Source organism: Sminthopsis crassicaudata, chromosome 5, assembly GCF_048593235.1.
Source record: "Sminthopsis crassicaudata isolate SCR6 chromosome 5, ASM4859323v1, whole genome shotgun sequence".
Classification (NCBI taxonomy): domain Eukaryota; kingdom Metazoa; phylum Chordata; class Mammalia; order Dasyuromorphia; family Dasyuridae; genus Sminthopsis; species Sminthopsis crassicaudata.
Window position 1 is genome coordinate 127,961,873 of NC_133621.1, and position 21,709 is coordinate 127,983,581.

The 21,709-nt window shown below is 34.2% G+C and overlaps 1 protein-coding gene across 1 annotated transcript in view; it reads left to right on the forward strand.

Annotated features, from left to right (window-relative positions):
- LOC141543252 (ankyrin repeat domain-containing protein 26-like) overlaps positions 1-21,709 on the forward strand; it is a 98,324-nt gene that overhangs the window by 13,899 nt on the left and 62,716 nt on the right. The window contains exons 3-9 of the mRNA XM_074268192.1: positions 3,066-3,126; positions 3,220-3,422; positions 5,139-5,256; positions 6,170-6,234; positions 15,963-16,059; positions 19,249-19,277; positions 19,365-19,446. Coding sequence (XP_074124293.1) covers positions 3,066-3,126; positions 3,220-3,422; positions 5,139-5,256; positions 6,170-6,234; positions 15,963-16,059; positions 19,249-19,277; positions 19,365-19,446 — 655 coding nt within the window. The remainder of the gene's footprint in view (positions 1-3,065; positions 3,127-3,219; positions 3,423-5,138; positions 5,257-6,169; positions 6,235-15,962; positions 16,060-19,248; positions 19,278-19,364; positions 19,447-21,709) is intronic.

The following is a 21,709-nucleotide window of genomic DNA, read 5'->3' on the forward strand; positions in this document are numbered from 1 at the left end:
TGTCTGTAAATTACAGATTAATGTATAAATTAAGTCTTGGATTAACCGCTACTTATTTCATGAAATCTTCCTTTATCTCACTTCTTTCCCCTTTCATATATGGAAATAAACTCTCTCTCTTTTGATATCCATTAATAAGTTAATTTGCATCACATTTCCCATATTTATCACACTATTTATATTATAATTATTGGTGTAAATCTTAATAGCTCCTTGGTTAGAACTGCTCTCTCTTTTTTTAAACCTCTCATTAAATATAGTAGAATAGCTTGCATATAAAAATATGAGTTGAATGAACTTTTTTTCCTAAGTGAATAGGTAGAAATGACAAGGGGAGCCCTGAAACTCTTTTTCTCTTTCTCTGACTTTGGAGGGAACACTAAGCTCTCCCCTGAGAGGCCCACCCCAGGGAATCAAGATAAAGTGGTTTCATTCTGTTATTGAATGGGACTAGTTGAGTCCAGGACCACTATTTCTTAGCCTGAGCTGGAGATTTCTATCTAACTCTACTGAGTTGGAGATTAGCCCAGAGACACTCATTCAATTCCAAGATTATTCAGATTCCAGCTACCACTGCTCCTAGTCTCCACCAAGAACAAGCTTCCCTCATCCCAATCCCTTGCACCCTTGCAGAGGACCTAACATACTATACCAAGGAACCTTTCTCTCCCCGTGGCATAGCTGTGACTCTTTGCCCGCTGAAAGACATTCTCTTTCAGCATTATTCCTTCTTTATCTTTCTCACCTATTTTTCTAACAAGACCTTATTCACCTCTCTGTTGGGATTCCTCTGCTAGAAACCTTCTCTGTTGGAGGATTTCTCTGCTACCCTGCCACTAAGGAAGTTAGCTTCCTAGCAAAAGCTGACTTCTCAGTTCTAATAATAACCTCCTTTTGCCAGTTTAACTTTTTGGGTTCATTTACAAAGGACCTGCGCCTCCAGAAGGGGGTTCCCACAACTCTCTGTCCTGTTCCGAACCTCATCATTTGGCTCCCTGACCGAGAATCGAGGGGAGCCAAACCTCATCAGTATTAATAATGAGCCATATGAGATTAATAAAAAATAACTTACATTTACATAGCATTGGTATATTATAGACAGTGTGTTAAGCACATAATTATTATCTCATTTGATTCACACAATTTTGAGAAGTAAGTGCTGCTCTTATCACCATTTTACAGATGAAGAAAGTGAAGCAATTAGTAGGTAAATAACTTGCCTGCTGGGTCACACAGCTAGTAAATGTCTGAAGCAGCAATTAAACTCTGATCTTCCTGACTTCAGGGTTGGTGCTCTAAGGATTATTTTTGTTCAAATAATCCATTTATTACCTTTATAGAATAAACTGAGTTTTATTTGATAAGATAATTTTGGGTTTCTTACCTATATTTTTTTATTTAGTAAATATGGGGTTTCAGTTTCATTGTCCCGAAGTTCTTGTAAGTTTGCTTTGATTCTATTACTTGGTGCATGATGTATACATTTATGGCTGCTTGTAGTAAGGAAGCATTATGATATGGTGGTAGTGACTTTGGGAAATACAAAGGTCAAAAGAAGAATGAAGCAGAGATGGAAGGATGTGGTGATGGTTTTTTCAGGATATAGAAGATATGGATATGTTTATAGGCAATAGAGAATGATCTAGTAAATGGGAGAAAATAAAATTAAGTGTTAGAATTGGAATGAGATGGGTGGGGGGTGGAGGGTGAGAGGGAGATCTATTAGAGAGATTGGATGGGACAGGATCACCTGAACAAGTAAAGGGTTCAACTTGGTGAGGAGTAAACCCACCTCACTATGTGAGGTAGGGATGAAGGAGATGATGAGGTGAGGAGAAAAGAGGGAGTTCATGTTAAATGGCCTCAATTCTTTTTTGGAAAATGTGAAACAATTTTCTTAGCTGAAAGTATGGAGGAAGAGGAAACCATGGAAGGTATGAGAGAGGATGAAAAGGTATAGAAAAGCTGCTGTGGAAAGTGGGTTAGTGACTTGATAAGAGAAGAGTTGTAGGATTTCCTAGAAGTAGTGAAGATCTAGTTGAGGTTATCTTAATAAATTTGTGGTGGTCTCAGTCAGAATGACTGAATGATTTTCTAATTTCTAATTGGTTTCCTATTTAAGCTTATGCATTTTAATTAATGTACTTAAAAACATTTCTTTGAGTAGTGATGCATAGATTTTATTAAACTGCAAAAGAGGCCTATGACACACACAAAAAATGTAAAAGTTCTTTTTAAATCTTTGTTTTAACTGTATTTTTTTCTTCAAGTGTATGTAATAGTTGATTTTTAAAAGCAATTTATTAAAAGAAATAAAGAGTACATAATACAATACTTATTATTAAACAGCTTTTCCTAGACCCAGATAATTTCTAGAGGGTAAAACCCAGTTGTCCCAAGTGCATACACAAAACACAAAACGTTCAAATAGTACAACACAGTTTGTAGTTGATATTCTGATGTGAGATCTGAATCAAGATCACAGCTTTTTCTCAGTAGTGCAATGCAGGCATTCAGGATTTTGTGTGAATTAAAGTTTTTGTGGTCTCTATATTTTCTATATTTTCAGTTTAGTGGCCTCTTGGTTAACAAAAGCCTTTGATTTCTTTCTGCTGAAGATGTCAAAAAAAAATGAATGAATCCAAAAACCAAATCTAGAAACAGAGGACCCTGACATCAGCATTTCTCTAGTTTCTTCACTCTTGAAACCTCTACCTAGATGTCTCTTCCTCCCTTTAGTTTTAACAACAAAACAAGTAATTCAGGATAATTTTTACACATAAAGAATCTAAAACTAATGATTAAGATACTTTAACTTTCTTTGTTATCAGTGGTGATTTACACTAACATACTAATTTCTAAAACCAAGTATTTTTCAATATGGCAAAGTTTTGATGTAAAAAAATACTTCTTAGCGTATTGATTTTTGGTGAACAAAATAGTTCAGAATATTTTGTTTTCCATGTAATGATCAGATTAAATGCATTACAATAGCAAACCTCAAATAAATGTGAACTATTAAATATTAGTATTGATAATATTCTTATCACTTTTTTTTCTTGCAGAAGCCCTCTGATTTGAACTTAACCAAACTAATAAATGCTTCTCAGCAAATAAGAAAAAGCAGTAAGCTATTTTAAGAACTTCCACTCATATTATTAATTATTGCCTTGAAATGATAGATTTGTTCATGTACTCTTTTATTTGTTTTTAATATAGTGGATGAAAAGAATAGCACAGTGAGCACAGAACAAATATCATTTCTTGGGCACCATCAGTCAACTGTTGAAAAAGAAGATATGGCAGATTCCCTTCCTAAGCCTTCATCCCAAGCCCAGAGCTCCCCTCATCCTGTCCATCCCTCATCTGGCTCCTTTTTGAAGCCTTCCTGTATGATATCCACTCTTCTGGCTATTGATAAGGTAATTACATTTGTTATGTAATGCTATGTTTCTTATCTTTTTTTCCATATTTGTTCATGCTCTGTCCCATCCTCTCATGCTCATGACCACTTCATGAAGATGGGAAGGATTCTAGAAATGAGAGTCTTCAAAACTCAAATCACAGGAAAATTCATGGCTAATTTACATATCGAAGATAAAACATTGATAGGTCCCAACAATTCTCTCACAACTTCTAGAAGAAGAATTAGAAATCACTCAAGAGCAAGGACTATTAGAAGCTTATGAAGATGAAGTAGCAGAGGAGGAAGAAAGTCAGGAAGACATGGAAGAAGAGGAAGAATTCAGTCAAAATGGCCAGAGTGATATAGATGGAAAAGAAGAATCAGAACATATAGTTTTAGAGCATGAAGAAGAAAATCAAGGTAAAGATGATTTTTTAAAATGGAAGGAAAAAGAGGGTGTGAATAATCATCAGAATCTCAATCTTCCTACTATTAAACACGATAGGAATGAAGTTGAATGTAAAATAAGAAAAGCAAGTAATGAACACTTCTACAGAATTTCTTGTGTTAATTATTAATGATATTTATGGAAACTCAGATGCCACTTCTCAAGGTAAAAAACAAACAAACAAAAAAAAAAACAAAAACAAAAAAAAACCCAGAATATTTTGTTTGGTTAACAAACCCCTTATTATTATTACTATTTTTTTAAAGAAGTACAAAATTTAAATCTAGAATGATCATTCAAATCGTGATTCAGCTCCTTAATTTTAAGTTCTAAAACTTAGTTCTATTCTTATAGGTAAATTAAAGTAAGTATATATGTGAAAAAAAAAATAATTTAGGCCATAATAACTTTTATTTCAAAAACTTAAGTATTGACTACCACATATTACTACTTAAATGTATAAAATTGATGAAAATGGAATTTTTTATCATAAAGTAAAAAAAAAAAGTTCACTAATAATAGAATTATAAAAACAGAAGGAACTTTGAAAGATTCAAGCCACATGTATATTTATGCTTATTTAAAATGCATCTGTAGCATCCCTAATATTCTATTTTTAAATGGAAAAAAAATGATTCCAGAGATTTTTCATCAAAACTTTGTAATTTTAATCTGAAAAGCTATAAAGCCCCAAAATGGAATTCCTTTATTTGTGACTAATTTTTAGCTTATCTCTTTTTGTTCTTTAAATGGACACTGAATCTGTAAGGTAACTACTAACATGTAACAGAGAAATTTAAATCAGAACATGAATAATAATCTATTGTAATTCTGTATCTTTTAATCTTATAAAATTAGATCTAGTTCCAAAACTTTAATTTGTTACATACAGTAAATATTATTAGCAACATTGCATTATGACCTCATATAGAAGTGAAAATGTAGTATTCTCAAATTCCAAAATTTTATTTCCAATTTCTCCATTATATTTTAATAATTAAGTTCAACAATTTACTGCATATTTATAAAATATATATTATATTCAAGATATTTTATTAATATGGCATTCAGAAATAACATATTCAGTCAAAGCCATTATGTACTTTATAATTTGAGAATCTAACAGGTGATTGGAAAAATCTTATTCTTTGCATAATTTGATTGTTAACTCCATCAGCATCTGGCACTTGTAGTTATGGTTGATGGGTTTGCATTATTTCTACTAGCAATAAGGTAAAGAAAAATTTTGGAGGACATTGCACATGTCATTCTCATTAATTATAGGAGGAAGAAATGAATGATAATGTATTAGTTGATGAGGAAACTAGAAAACAAACATCTCATAAAACTCCAAATATTCCTAAAGAACACAGTACATCAGCAAAAGGTTGGGTTAGAAAAGGTAAGTTATTATTTTCATACTTTTTTTTTTTTTTTTTTTTTCTGAGGCAATTGACTTGCCTAGGGTCAGACAGCTAGGATGTGTTAAGTGTCTGAGACCAGATTTGAACTCAGGTCCATCTGACTTCAGGGCTGGTACTCTATCCGCTGGGCCACCTAACTATCCCTTGTGATTTTATCATTGCAAGAAATTCTCAATGAGAAATTTTCTAGCAATGCAGATTAACAACTGTTCTACAACTGAGTCTTTCTGAGTATTCGGAAGCACTAAGAGAAGCTCAGTATCTTGTCTATGGGGTCACTGCCAACATATTAGAAATGGGACTGCAGGGAGAGCTAGGTAGCACAGTAGATAGAGCACCAGCCTGAAGTCAAGACAACCTGAGTTTAAATCTGGTCTGATACAATACTTCCTAGCTGTGTGACCCTGGGCAAGTCATTTAATCCCAATTGCCTCAGCAAAAAAAGGTAAAAAAGAGAAATGGGATTGCAGGTGTGCCTACTTCCAAACTGGCCCTGTATCCACTATGCTGTGCTATCCCTCAAGCTGTACAATATGGTTACAAAATTTTCTTTTTGTAAAATGCCACTGTACACCTATAAATTCATTATATGTCATCTAATGATGAAGGATATTAAATATGAACAATGTTTCTTTTTCTTTTTATCCATATTAAGTGTCTTTGGGGGGGAAATTCTATATTCTCACATAAAATTATCACTTGGTGCCTAAATTTTTTCTTTACAGGACCCTCTTTTGCCCATAATACCAAATGTTGCTCTTTTAATGTTTTGGTCTCCTAGAATTTTTTCCATTGTTATTTTCATTTAATTTTTTCTGAATATGAATAGACATATTTGAACAGTTTCATGTTTTCAGTAGCACATGTTCCAATTATTAATTTATTTTATAGATAGAATGTCAATATCAGTATTGGAAAAAGAAGAAGATACTGAATCTTCCCCTTGGGATTCAGAGGTATTTTTATTAAGTTACTTTGAAGTATAAATATTGATGTTTCATTTCAGATTTGCTTATCTATTTATTTATTTATGGTCTTTTAAAAAATCATTTTATTGATTTTTTTAATTAATTTTATGATTATAACATTTTTTGACAGTACATATGCATAGGTAATTATTTACAACATTATCCCTTGTACTCCCTTCTGTTCCGAATTTTTCCCCTCCTTCCCTCCACCCCCTTCCCTAGATGGCAGGCATTCCCATACATATTAAATATGTTATAGTATATGCTAGGTACGATATATATGTGTAGAACTGAATTTTGTTGTTGTCGTCATTGTTGCAAAGTAAGAATTGGATTCAGAAGGTAAAAATAATCTGGGGAGAAAAACAAAAAATGCTAACAGTTTACACTCATTTCCCAGTGTTCCTTCTCTGGGTGTAGCTGATTCTGTCCATCATTGATCAATTGGAATTGGATTAGCTCTTCTCTATGTTGAAGATATCCACTTCCATCAGAATACATCCTCATACAGTATCATTGTTGAAGTGTTTAATGAACCCCTAGTTCTGCTTGTTTCACTCAGCATCAGTTAATGTAAGTCTCTCCAAGCCTCTCTATATTCCTCCTGTTGGTCATTTCTTATAGAACAATAATATTCCATAACATTCATATATCATAATTTACCTAACCATTCTCCAATTGACGGGCATCTATTTATTTTCCAGTTTCTAGCCACTACAAAAAGGGCTGCCACAAACATTTTGGCACATACAGGTCCCTTTCCCTTCTGTAGTATTTCCTTGGGATATAAGCCCCGTAGTAGCACTGCCGGGTCAAAGGGTATGCACAGTTTGATAACTTTTTGGGCATAATTCTAGATTGTTCTCCAGAATGGTTGGATTCTTTCACAATTCCATCAACAAGCATCAGTGTCCCAGTTTTCCCACAGCCCCTCCAACATTCATCATTATTTGTTCCTGTCATCTTAGCCAATCTGACAGGTGTGTAGTGGTATCTCAGAGTTGTCTTAATTTGCATTTCTCTGATCAATAGTGATTTGGAACACTCTTTCATATGAGTGGAAATAGTTTCAATTTCATTCTCTGAAAATTGTCTGTTCATATCCTTTGACCATTTATCAATTGGAGAATGGCTTGATTTCTTATAAATTAGAGTCAATTCTCTGTATATTTTGGAGATGAGGCCTTTATCAGAATCTTTAACTGTAAAAATGTTTTCCCAATTTGTTACTTCCCTTTTAATCTTGTTTGCATTAGTTTTGTTTGTGCAAAAGCTTTTTAATTTGATGTCATCAAAATTTTCTATTTTGTGATCAATAATGATCTCTAGTTCTCCTTTGGTCAGAAATTCCTTCCTCCTCCACAAGTCTGAGAGGTAAACCATCCCATGTTCCTCCAATTTATTTATGATTTCGTTCTTTATGCCTAAATCTTGGACCCATTTAGATCTTATCTTAGTATGTGGTGTTAAATGTGGGTCCATGCCTAGTTTCTGCCATATTAATTTCTAGTTTTCCCAGCAGTTTTTGTCAAATAATGAATTCTTATCCCAGAAGTTATGATCTTTGGGTTTGTCAAATACTAGATTGCTATTTTTATTCACTATCTTGCCCTGTGAACCTAACCTATTCCACTGATCAACTAGTCTAATTCTTAGCCAATACCAAATGGTTTTGGTGACTGTTGCTTTATTATATAGTTCTAGATCAGGTACAGCTAGGCCACCTTCATTTAATTTTTTTTTCATATTCTAGGCCCTTCATTCTTTTAATGTGGACGCTGCTAGATCCTGGGTTATCCTTATTGTGGCTTCTCCATATCTGAATTGCTTTTTTCTAGCAGCTTCCAGTATTTTATCCTTTGTCTGATGGTCCTTGAACTTGGCCATTATATTTCTTGGCACTTTGATTTTAGGGTCCCTTTCAGTAGGTGATCGATGAATTTTTTTTCAATGCCTATTTTATCCTCTGTTTCTAAAATGTCTGGGCAGTTCTCTTTGATAATTTCTTGGAAAATAGTGTCACATTTTTCAGGGAGTCCGATTATTCTCAAATTGACTCTCCTGGATCTGTTTCCCAGGTCTGTCGTCTTTCCAATAAGGGTTGACAGTCTTTTCAATGGTTTTATTTTTCTGGTTTTGCTTGACTACTTCTTGGTTTCTCCTTGAGTCATTCATTTCTACTTGTTCGAGTCTAATTTTCAATGATGTATATTCTTCACTCACTTTTTTTATATCTTTTTGTAATTGTCCAATTGAGTTTTTATCTTCTATGGAATTTTTTTCCATTTCATCAATTTTATTTTTGATAGAGCTGTTTTCTTTTTCCAGCTCACTAATTTTATTTCCCAATGATTTGATTTCTTTATCCACTCTGTCTTTAAATGTGTGAGATGACTTCTCCAGGCTCTCTTGCCAAGCTTCCCTTTCCTTTTCCCATTTCTCTTCTAGCTCTCTTGTGAGAGTCTTTTTGATTTCCTCTATGAGAGTCCTGTGTATTGAGGAGCAGATCATAATACCCCTTAGGGGATTTCTTTGGAGACAATCTGCTTTTAGTCTCCTCAGTATTTGAAGTCTGCTCTCTCTCCATACAGAAGCTGTCAATGGTTAGAGCCCTTTTAAATTTTGTGTTCATTTTATGAGAGCGGGAATCGAAGAAAACAAATTGACAAGAGAAACAATTGGTCTGCTTGAGGTGGGGGATGGGGCTGGATGGTGTTACTGGGCTTCCTCTACAGACTGTGGGAGACTGCAGCAAGGCACTAACAGGACAGCGATGGCTGTGCTGGGTCTGAAGCTAGCTTTCTGGGGTTTTATTCTTCACCTCCGGTATTTACACCTTCTTTGCTGCTCCTGGCTTGCTGCCAAGACGGAACATCTACACTGTGGTAAAGGTTGTTTTGCAGAAACAGAAGAGATCGCACCCCTCCCCCCTCCAGTCTGAGCTGAGTGAGCTGCCTGTCTTGCTCTGGCTGCCTGCCCTCAGTCTGTGCCCAGTCTGTTTGTCCCCTCCCCTGAGCAAACATAGACCTTCTCTGGTGAATTTCAAGGATGTCTTCTCTTGGTGATTATTTGTGGGTTTCTTTTCCGGTCAAGCATTAATTCCGAGGCTTATCATGAAGTAAGTCCTGCAGCTGTCTGCCTCCTCGCCGCCATCTTGGCCAGAAGTCCCGATTTGCTTATTTATTAATCACTACAATAGCCTGAGTGAAATTAGAATCGGAATTTTAGAACTGGAAAAGACCTTAGAGATAAGTCCAATTACTAATTTTACACATGAGGAAGAGAAACTCAGAGAATTCAGATAACTTACCTCTCACAAGTAGTTTAGTGACCAAGCCAAGTATAGAATCTAAGGGTCCTTACTTTCAGGACCTCACACTTTTAACTCAACTCCCATCTTATCGATTTCAAAATGTCATAGATTAGTCAAGTTAGTCATTTAGTGAACAAATATTACAGTAACATATACTGCTCTAGTTAGTAAGATATGTTCCAGCAAAGAAAGAGATTTTAGGTAAACATTTAGTATACAAATTTCTCTACTACATGAGTAGCTTAATTTTAATTGAGAGGATAGGACATTGATTTTATTCTTAATTGTTAGCAGATTTTTGTGCAACTTATATGTACAATTCCTGAGGCCAATTCAAAGGAAAATGGCAGAGTAGATTGTATTTAGTTAATCAGAAAAGACATCATGAGAGATAATAATTAAGGTATAATGACAGGATCAAATTGTGATTGGCAGAGAGGAAGGAGGAAAACATTCCAGGAGAGAGAATAGGCAGATAGAAATAAGGATGCTTGCAAGGAATGTAAATTGTGGAGTTTAGCTATGACAGCAGTATAATTTATTTTCTATAAATAAAATAGTTTTTGAGTTGAGGTCTTGAATGAATACCTTTAGGATTTGGGATTTGATTTGCATTTAGGAACCATTGTTGTTTTGTATGCATTATGATACTATTTTTAAATGTATTTTAGGAAAACCTTTTGTGATCAGTATAGAAAATTATCTGGAACAGATGTACCTTATAAGCAAAAAGATGTGGTTTCAATAGGTGTAAGATGATAAACTGGAGTAATTGTGGAAAAAAGACAAGTTAAACAATAATTTGTTTATTTTAGAGAAATTGTATTTCATCATGTAATGATTACTTAGCCACATAAAATAAAGGAGATAAATGATTTTTTTAAGCCTAAGAATCAGGAAAAATGTAGAATCACGAATAGAAATGAAAGAGTTGGGGGGCTTACATGATGATAGACTAAGGTAACTTTTTAATATATTAGGTCTCAGGAAACATTTCAGTGGAACTTGCTCATAGATTGCTTGAATTTTCGGAATTTGAGAATAAAGTCAGATTGTTTTCCATATCTTCTGGCAAAAGGGTATCAGAAATCTGTTTCACACTAGATCCTCTTGTGATTGAGATCAGCAGAGTTGAAGGGATTAACTGTCAGCTTTTATATTGAAAATAACCAAAGGCAGATTCATGAAATGTGAAGATAAGAAAAGAGCATTGAGTATGCTTATGCTTATTAGTGTATGTAAAATGTAAAATGGAGGGGCAGCTAGGTGGCAGCTAGGTGGCACTGTGGATAGAGCACTAGCCTTGAAATCAGGAGGACCTGAGTTCAAATGGGGGGGGTCAGACATTTAACACTTCCTAGCTGTGTGACCCTGGGCAAGTCACTTAACCCCAACCTCAGAGGAAAAAAAATGTAAAATGGAGAATGGAGACTGTTTTTTACATTATAAAAAAAATCATGATCCACAAGAGTTTTTGAGGCCATTATATGTATTAAAGATATCAAGCATAAGGACAGGAAATTAGATGAAGAGAAAAAAAACATAATCTAAGTGAGAGACCTCTAGAGAAGATGATAATTATATTAAATATCCAATTGTCAACAATTATTCAGTATAATAGGTATGGATTGTGAATAAGCTAAAATTTTTTTGCTTGTGTAATGTTTGGAGAAATGTCATTAGGGAGAATTTATTCAAGATAGTTCCAAAAGACTTGTGATGTAATGCCAGAGAAACTGAGGCAAGATAGAGATTAGAGAGAGATTTATTTGAAAGGGAGAGATTTACTGGTTCCAAATGGATCCATGGTTTGGTCCCAGGGCTGAATGAGACTATCATCTCCAAGAATCCAGCAAACAATGTGAGTTCTCAATGACTATATACATGTGGGTCAGATACAGGATAGAAGGAGGCAGGGGTGGAGTCAGAGCACTGAGAGTGGGAACAAGGGACTAACAATCCGCTTCTGACAGGGTGAGGGGAGGCTTGGGGACATCTGATAATTGGGATTACAGAATGGGGAGAGGCACCCAACATTCTGATGATGCCTAAGATAGAAGGTCTTTCTCCTTATATGGATCATCATGATTAGGAGGGAGGGGTGGTTGAGCAGAATAATTATAAATTGAGGAAGAACAATTAGGGAAACCAAACCGAGGCAGTACAATTTAGGGAAACTGAGTCGGGACAATAAAAGAGGCATAACATTCCATACTCTCTCTCTTTTGAATATTCAAATCATTGAATTACCTTCCTCTAGAAAATCTTAACACCATAATTTTGACCAACCTTCTGTAAAGCAAATAAACCAAAATAAAACTAGAGAAAAGCCTGATAATCCCAGAGTTATTAGCATAAAACCAGCTTTCCTTATTTAGGGAAACACACAGGCCTCCCTATTGCAGAAATAGCAGATCCTCTGCAGTTGGGGAGCTACTCCAAGTCCATCAGGGATTCCAAAAGAGGGAACAAGTGGGGCCTGGAGTAGCTCCACCTGTCCCCTCTGATAGAACAGGAGCTGCTACCAGGATCCAGATTTCTGAGTAGATTATGCAGTTAGACCAAGGCAGGCAACCCTGAATTATTAGAGGCCTGATACTAAACTGCAAGGTCTTTTGAGAATGTTGAAATACTAATTAAGGAACTGGAGTTACAGGAGTGGAGAAACAGATCAGAGAGACTGCCAGTCCCAGGACAGGTGTCTGATTTCTGGTTGTTTCTTAAAAAATAATCCCCAAAACTAAGTCTTCCAGGGCAATTACAACAGAATAAGGGATTTCAAAGTTAAAACATAACCAGCAAATCATAGTCCAGTAAATTTTAAGCAAGGATTAAAAATGAAAAGGACTATTTAAATAATTTCCAACTCAATCTTAACTAATGAGATAGGGGGTGGGGCAGAAGTGCCTAAGAAAAATACATCAGTTTTCCCACTTTCCTAACCAGTTTCTTCCTCCCTTTTTTTCTCATGGAAAGGAATTATCAAATAACCATTCCACATATAAATCCCAAGAGTGAATCAAAACTTTTATACATAACAGACTAGTATAGTAAGTTTCCTAAAAATCCCTCAAACATATAGCAATAGTTAACAGAGTTTTAACAAATTCCAGTTTTAACAAATCTTAAACACAGTAATACAGTTAAAAATTTAACAATAATTCAACTACTTATCCCAATATCAGTCCAAATTATATCAAGAACAGTGGTTTCTCATACACTGCTTCCTGATGAGTATGGTCTCGGATGCTCAGTCCAGGGAGGGGATGGGTGTGGCCATGCTGCTTGCTACCAAAGCTTCAGATGGGCTGATCCATGTTTCAGAAGCAAGTCAATACCTGTAAGTTGTCCAAAATCCAGAACAATAAATACAAATCTTAACAAATAAAGGTCAGAACAGACTGATACAAAATGTGAAGGGGCCAGTATGAATTGGCCAGCAGCTTAATAGATTTTATTCACAGGACAGGCAAACAGCTGTCAGCTATATTCCAATAGATAAAATGGCAGTTAAGCTTTTGTCCTTTCATTAGTTAGAAACCTTAAAAAAAAAAAAACCTTAAATATCCAGACACAATATTCAATAACAGATAAATGATCAGACTAAATACTTATTTGCCCAAGTATTTAGGATATAATGATTACATATAACCAGACTGGAAATAGCAAGGTATGACATATTGAATTGCATTAATGATTTCTATTGACCATTGCTCTGATCATAGAAATCAGTCACAGGAGGAAAAAAATGCAGGGACACAACTATAATATAACATAAGCAGTTTAAACTTAACTTTCAGCAAAACAGGATAAAATAGCTTTAATTAATTTTTTTCTTCAGTTAATTGTCCACTAACTGTCAGAGGGTGGAGCTTTAAAACTCCCAAATAGCATTAACTGTAAGCCCAAGAAATTTTACTTCCATCAACAAATTCCATTAACCAAAATTTCAGATAAATCCTAAACAGATACTTACCATAACCTTATATTTATAACAGAATTTATCTCAGTAAGTTCACTTTCATATTTAAGTAGATGTTTCCATAAGTGAACATTATACATACAAATCAGTTTGCTTTTAAAAGTACCCAATACATAGATAAATATCCCACATTACATATTGTCCATAACAGAAACATTTTCAAAAGGACAAAAAAATATTATTTTCAGCGGCTCTTTAAATGACCTTAGGATACAGAATATCCCCATATCACATAAAAGAATCCAAGAGGTTCTTAAAATTATTTTAGAAATTTTTAGAAATGCCATAATCTCATTGATAACAATAATAAATTTGTTTTCAGTAAATTCACAAGTTATTTCAAGTAATTCATAATTTCATAAAACTTATACATATACCCAACAGAGCTGACAAATTTCTTAAGGCATAAGTCATAGTCTGCAAATTACCCAATACTTCTAGAAAACAACATACCATCTAAGTAGGGAGATACAAACATGACCTCCCAAGGTAAGCTACTGGTATTTTGTTTTAATAACCTATATTTTAATCAAATACAGCTTTAAATTCCCAATAATATATAAAACTGCTTTTCCTATGATATTTCAAATAATGAATTTCACTAAACAGCATAGTTTTGTTCCCCCTTCCCCTCCCCCATACCCCACATGACCATTATTCCCAATGGACTTCTTCTAAGCTCCAACTTTGGCCAGAGAAAAACTTTGGCCTTCAGAAAAGTCAGACCCTTCTTTACCTAATAAAGAGGCACGTGACCCCTTTCAGGTAAGGTAACAGAACTTCACTTCAACAAATTAAGATCTTACACTCAGAGATAACTAAATCTAGCCTGCATGGGCAACAGTAAAATTATTTCCCACAATTTTAAAGCTGCCCAAAAGAATACTCAGAACAAATCTGGCACGCAAAGGCAACAGTAAAATTATTTTCCACAATTTCAGAATCATCCTAAAATTCCTAATCACATGTTTTCTCCAGCCAGAGTTCAAAGCAATTAGCATAAACTCCTTTGTTTTCCAGAGGCCTTTTCTAGGCTAGCCCAAACCCAAGCCAAGCCTGAATTTTAAACTACTTCAAGGAAAAACCCTATTGCCAGTTTTAAAATACTTATCACAAGCAAATTTTACAGTTGCAATCTTGAAATAACCAATTCCTAATCATTGTTCTTAAACTTTTTAGCAGAGCTCTTTAAACAACCAAACAGACAAGTCACACAGAACATACAGACATAGACTGTACAGTTATAACATAAACAAAACATTTACACACAGATCAGAGGCTATCTGGAAACCTTAGAATAGCCCTGGGGGAAGTTGTTGCAGCTCAAGAGTCTTCCCTCCCAGAATCCAAATGGAGCTTTTTTTCCAAGCCCTAGTTTGGTGCATTTCTCTGCCTTCACAGAGAATGCCCAGATTAAAACCAGATAGTACCAAAAGGTACTTAGAACCAGATAGTGCCACTTACTGTCCAATTGGCACTTCCCAGAGTTGTATGGCTCATCAGCCCAAATTTTTCAAGAGACCAGATTTATTAGCAATCAGACCAAATAGAAAACTTAACCTGCAGCGGGTTTAAACCAGATTCTCCCTTAGCCAAATGGAGATGTCCACCTACAGGCACAGTTGTGGCTGGAAATTGCTTCTTCCTGGAGGCTCTGGAAAAAAATGCAGAGGGCCTTCCTCTCCAAGCAAAGAACCCAGATCCCCAGCTGTCCTGAAGCCCAAGGCAGAGACCCTAATGTTTCTATTCTCTCTGCTCTTATTTTCTAATATCTTGGTGGGAAGCCAGAGAAATTGAGGCAAGATAGAGATTAGAGAGTATTTAATAATTTATTTGAAAGGGAGAGATTTACTGGGACCAAATGGATCTATGGTTTGGTCCCAGGGCTGAATGAGACTATCATCTCCAAGAATCCAGGAAACAATGTGAGTTCTCAATGACTATATACATGTGGGTCAGATACAGGATAGAAGGAGGCAGGGGTGGAGTCAGAGCACTGAGAGTGGGAACAAGGGACTAACAATCTGCTTCTGACAAGGTGAGGGGAGGCATGGGGACATCTGATAATTGGGATTACAGAATGAGGAGAGGCATCCAACATTCTGATGATGCCTAAAATAGAAGGTCTTTCTCCTTATTTAGATCATTATGATTAGGAGAGAGGGGTGGTTGAGCAGAACAATTATAAACTGAGGCAGTAAACGTTTACCAGTTATCTCATCTAAAACAAAAGAGTAAAGTAAACTTGAAAAGTGTGAGCATGAGGTTGTTCTTTTCAAGAAAATGTTTCACAAAAACATTTTTTATTTTCTGTAGAACTCTATAAGTGGAAATTCTTCACAATTTACCAGTATAAAACATTGAGGACTTCTTTCATTGGTGGGCTTACTAATCATTTTGTTGATCTTTTCATTTGATAAGTCTATCTCTGAAAGTCTCCCCAAAGAACCTACTACGGATATGCTTGCATCCACAAATCAAACAAAAAAAGACAGTATTTCAATGGGACAACTTGAAGGTAAGATTATATCATATAAATAGAAGTTTTTTTTTTGTTTTTTTTTAAAGAAAAATAGTCTCAAGGAGTTGAGAAAAACTGGGATTTGAGGATGGAGGGCTGGAAGAAAATGTTATAAAACATGTACAAGATTAGAAAGTATATAAAGTCTCAATGCTACAACAGTGCTAAGCAGTATCACTGAAGGCTTGCCTGAGCAAAATCAGAAAAGGGAGAGATTTTAAAAAGGAATATCATAGGAGAAAATAAGAAGAGGTATTGGAAAGAGAATGCAAGAGTTCAGTGGAAAAGAGAAAAGAAATGTTTGATGTTGGGTGACAGATAAGCTCTAGTACTTGTCTCTGTTTATACTCACCCAGCCTTTGCTTGGTTGTTAAGTCTTAGGGAAAAGAATGAGCTCATTTTCAGTTTAATTAGTTGCTTATGCAGATGACTTTCTCTATGATATAAACCCATGTCACATAATTCTTTTTGTTGATAGAGACTAGACCTGTAATTCCATTGGTATGATATAACTCCCTTTACCAATGCAGGTTAGCATCTCTAAAACAGGGTCTCAGAGACTTGTTGTCCAGAGTTTCATAATCACAAAGCCAGTGTGGTTCAAAAGGACTCAAGCTGAGGCCTTTCTCATTCCCGAGTTGCCTCTCAAACTTCATTGGTTTCTCTCATCCCCAGACTCTGAAAACTTCAGTTTATTTATTCCCTGTGTCTGTTAGATAAAATGCAAACTGAAGAAAATGTGTTATAAATTTCATTTAAAAAAAATCAAAAGTATCTGCTTACTAAAACCTAGATTATTTGGTTTATGTTCCCTTGTAAGATAAGTGATTCTGTAGGGTGATGATAATAAATGGTGACAGAAAAAAAAAAAAAGTAGGCAACAGAAACTCAGAAATATAGATAATAGAAGAAGACAGCTGTATTGAAATAAAAAAGAGAAAACAACCAAAGATTCCTTGGCTTTCATAAAGGGTATGAGGGCCTCAGTATAGACTGGGAATTCTTTTTTGGTCTACTTTGTTGCATGTGATTGAACAGATAGTCTAAGAATGATAAAATTAGGTGGCTATAGCATAAAATACAAAATGAAAAAAATTTTTTTTACAGTAGCTGGGGCTAAGGGGTAAGAGGGGGTGGATTACTTGAAGCAAACATTTAGGGATGAAGAAGTGCTGACTTTCAAGGCCCTACCTCTCCAGCCTTTGCTCATCCTATTTGTCTTCAAGATCATTTTCAGCCAAACTGTTCCGTAAGTTTTTCTGCATGTGTTCTGCCCTGGATCCATTCAGGCTATCTTTTAGAAATTAAATACACATATTTCAGTTGTCCATAACTATTGGAGTATTTTCTTCCCCAATGAAAAAATGCTGCCAGCATAAGTAGGTGGGGGGGGGGGGAGAACTAAGGTTAGAAACATATTAGGCAATTTGTCTATCCTCTATATAGAAGGAGAATAAAGTCTTTTTTAGCCCACTTGAGTGAGTAAAAATATTTTTCGCAGAAGTTAGTTTAAATGTTTATATTACTGATGCAAATGGAATAAGAGGTAAAGCAATTTGATTCGTGATGTTTTGGAGGAAGTACCTATTTTAAAACTTGTTTCAATTTCTTGATACTTGGGTGGACTCACATATACTAAACCTAATTTTATAATTTAGTGTAGTAAACAATTAAGATTTTTTGGACTGATGTATAGCAAATTAATAATACTACAAAATAAGTTATGTTTCTCACAACTTTAAATTTTATTTTCCAAGATTTATTGTCAATATCTATTACATTAGCCTCGTTTTCCATTAATGTTAAATTATATTATGTTGAAAAGATTTTTAGATATGAATAACATCAAATTGTAATGCTGGAGAAACTGAGGCAAGAAAGAAATTAGAGAGTTTTTAATATTTTATTTGAAAGGGAGAGATTGTGCTGGGGACATGCTGCCCCCAGGATTGATGTCCAAAGCATCCAGCAACTAATGTGAGTTCTTAATGACATATACACATCTCCCTCCCCCTCCACATACACGGCTCAGCTACGGGGTAGATCGAGGCAGGGGCTGAGTCAGAGTATTGAGAGCAGAAACTTATGACAGAGTGCCAGGAAGCAGCTAACATTCTGATAAGTTGGTATAAAGAAGAACAATGACAGAATGGGGGGTGGCACCCGGATATTCTGATAAATTGGGATGGGGAGAGGCACTTAACATTCTGAAGATGCCTAAGATAGAACGTCTTTCTCCTTATCTAGATCATCATGATTAAGAGGGAGGGATAGTGTTGCAGGAACAAATAGGAATTGAGGCCAAACAATTTAGGGAAACCTAGGCAGGACAATTTAGGGAAACTGAGGCAGAACAATAAAAAGGAATTGTGGCATAAAAAAAATTAGTAATTGATAATTAAAACCATTTTGTCTTTTTAAAATTACTTGCAAAATTGAAAGGTTTTGACATAATTTCTTAGATTCATGAAACATTAAGATGGATAAATTCACAGTAGTATAGGTTTGCCAGTAGGGAATGCAAGTATGGAAAAAGATGTTAACTCTTCTGGAAGTGTACATCCAAGTGGATGTACATTGTTTCTAGCCATTTAGTTCTGTGATAAGAATGTGTTTTCTAGATTGTTTTTAACTCTTCTTTATATTTCCTGTTTACAAATTGACTGATTTTGCAATATAACTGAGTAAGGAATCATCTACACTATGAGCACTTGTAGTATAATTGCATTAATCTCATTACTTGGAAGATATGTTGTTACATTACAGAATCAAGTTTGTAATTAGCCTTTTCTGGAACTTGAGTATCTGTCCCTTTAAAATGATAACTTATATGTGTGTCATTGATGAGTATGTTTATATATTTGTATATGTGTATATATATATATATATATATATATATATATATATATATATATATATATATATATATATATATATATTTGAGTCCATTGACATCTGATCTATTTGGAATGTAAATTGCCTATTGAGTCAACAGTATATTTTTGTTTATTTCAAGTAATCACTGATTCTAATTACTATTAGACTAATGCCATAAGCATTATAACAAATTAAAACATTCTTTAAATCCTACAATGGGATATAACAAACTATTCGTTTTGCATGAAGTTGTGATTGAATTATACTGTTTAATTACAATTGAAAATGAAACTTTTATTCTTTTTTCAGATCAGTCTCAGGGAAATTCTGTTTGGAAGGTAATAATATGGATAGTTTTAATTTATTATCTGATATGTACTAAAAACTTTCAATATAATTATCTTGTTAAATATTTTATTTCATAGCCCATTCAACCTACTCTGGAAATCAAAGATTCTTTCACAAACCAAGAAATAGAAAAGGAAGTTAAGGAAAAACAAAAGTCAGGTATGTTTTATAATTCTACAATTTAGGAAGAAAAGAAGTATAATTTAAATACTTTTGATTTTTCAGCATTCATATTTCTTGTTTTTCTTTTCCTTCCTTGTATTCTGCATTTAATGGGAGAATTTGGTTTAAAAGATGCAGATAACATAGATGGTATTTTCTTTGTTTTCCCTTCTTTACTAGTATAAGTGAATTAAAAAAAAAAAATCACATACCTAATAGACAATGTGTTCTATAGTCTTCAGGTTTTTATTTTGTGTACTGAACATTTATTTCATGTTTTATTTTTATATTTCTTGGCTCTTTTCTATATTGCCAGAAGGCATATAAATCTAATAATGTGTTCTTTCCCAATTCAAGTTAATATATGTTAACAAACTATCACATCTCAATTGCTTATCAAATGCCTGCTGTTTGCCTTTAGGATACAAAGATAAAAACAAACAGTTCTTTGCCTCAAGGAATTTACTTTTTGCGAAGGGATACAGCTTATAAACTGAAAGTTTGAAAGGTCTAAAGTAAAGAAGGCAAAGTGGAGAGATAAAAGTGTTCTGAGAAAATTAAGGAATGAGAAAGAGCATGAAAGGGTAATTAATGATTGTAGAAGTAAGGTTTCATAACTGATGTCTCCCACACTGAGGCAGTAGGGTTCCACAGAAGACTTATAAAACAGGAGAATGGGCTAAGTTAAGTGTGCCTTGAAGGATTAGTTGAGAGCTTTGTGTAGAATGAACCAGAAAAGGTAGGAATCAGAGATGAAAAGATCAGTTAGTAATTTATTGCAAAAATTCAGATAAAAGTTTATGAAGCCATGAAGTGGGAGGGTGGATTTGGGAATATTAAAAAAAAAAAAAAAAAGATGATGACAGATGTTGTGGAAGTAGAATTAATGAGATTTAGCAACTTTTGGATATGTATATGCTTTTTGTATGCCTAGATAAGAAATGTCAAAAATGTAGGCCCAGATGACTGAGAAGATGGCTTATTTTTTAAAAAAATAAAAATATTAATGGAATGAGATGGGAGAGAAGAAGAAAGGAAATGATGAATTTAGGCTTGTTTGTATTGAATTTCAAGGTCCAGGAGAACATGCAGGCTGAAAGATCTAGGCCAGTCCTACAATGTGGTGTCCAAAAAAGAAGCACAATATCCATTTGTTAACTGACAAAAGCAGAAGTCAGACAGACTTAACATCTCCTTGCCTCTGCACATTATATCCTTTTTAATGAAATTTAAAAAAATATGCTCTAGCCTTTATGACAGCTATATTAATTGATATTGAACATATAATCCAACAAAATACAAAAATTCTGTCAAATATTTAGGAATCCCTACTTCGTCTATTTGTATTTATGCTTGTTTTTGTCATTTTGTCCACAAAGATAAAATAATGTATCAAATATTTTGCTGAAATTTAGGTAAGCTATAATGATGGGGAGATCAGTCAGTCTAGTAATCCTGTCAAAATGTGAAGATAGTCTGGTATGACCTGTTCTGGGTATTTCCCAATGAAATTATAAGAATGGAATGAGATCAACAACAAAGACTTACCAGAAAAAATTTTTATAGTGAGGCAATATTGATCTGAGGCTATATAAGATCAAGAAAAATGAAGACTGAGAAAAAGTATCAAATATAGCAAATAAAATACCATTAATTAAATTAGAATAAGCAATTTGAGTAGGATTAGGCCTAAAGCCTGATAAAAGGGTTTGAAAGTTTATACATAACTAGTAATTAGATGTTGAAAAGGAGGAGAGATATTGGACAGTAACTTGAGAAGATGGCATGATTAAATAAAAGACTGGAAAAACTTTAAAGACCCAGAAAATTAAAAGTTTATTGTATATTCTTGTATGTTTCCCTCTTTCATACATCATTGATTTGAATGAAATGCAATTACATATACCATGGAATTTTAAAAAATAATATTATTAGAAAATACATAAATTAAGATAATTGTATTAATGTAATGCTGGTTTTGTTTCAATACATTGGTTTGACTAGTGGCACATATAATTGTCTCTTACTGATCTTTAAAAGTTCTGTTAATCTTTCACCTCTAAATCTCTATGTTGTCATAATCTTATGTAGCTCTGATAACTAAAAATTTTATAGTGAATTTCAAATTAACTGCTGGAATATTTTCTGCATATCTTGTTTACATGTTTCTTGGCCTAATCAGAGTAGCTTATAGAGTTCCTGAAGGATATAGATCTCATTTACTTTTATTTCCCAGGTTTTTTTTGAGACTGTCCTGGAC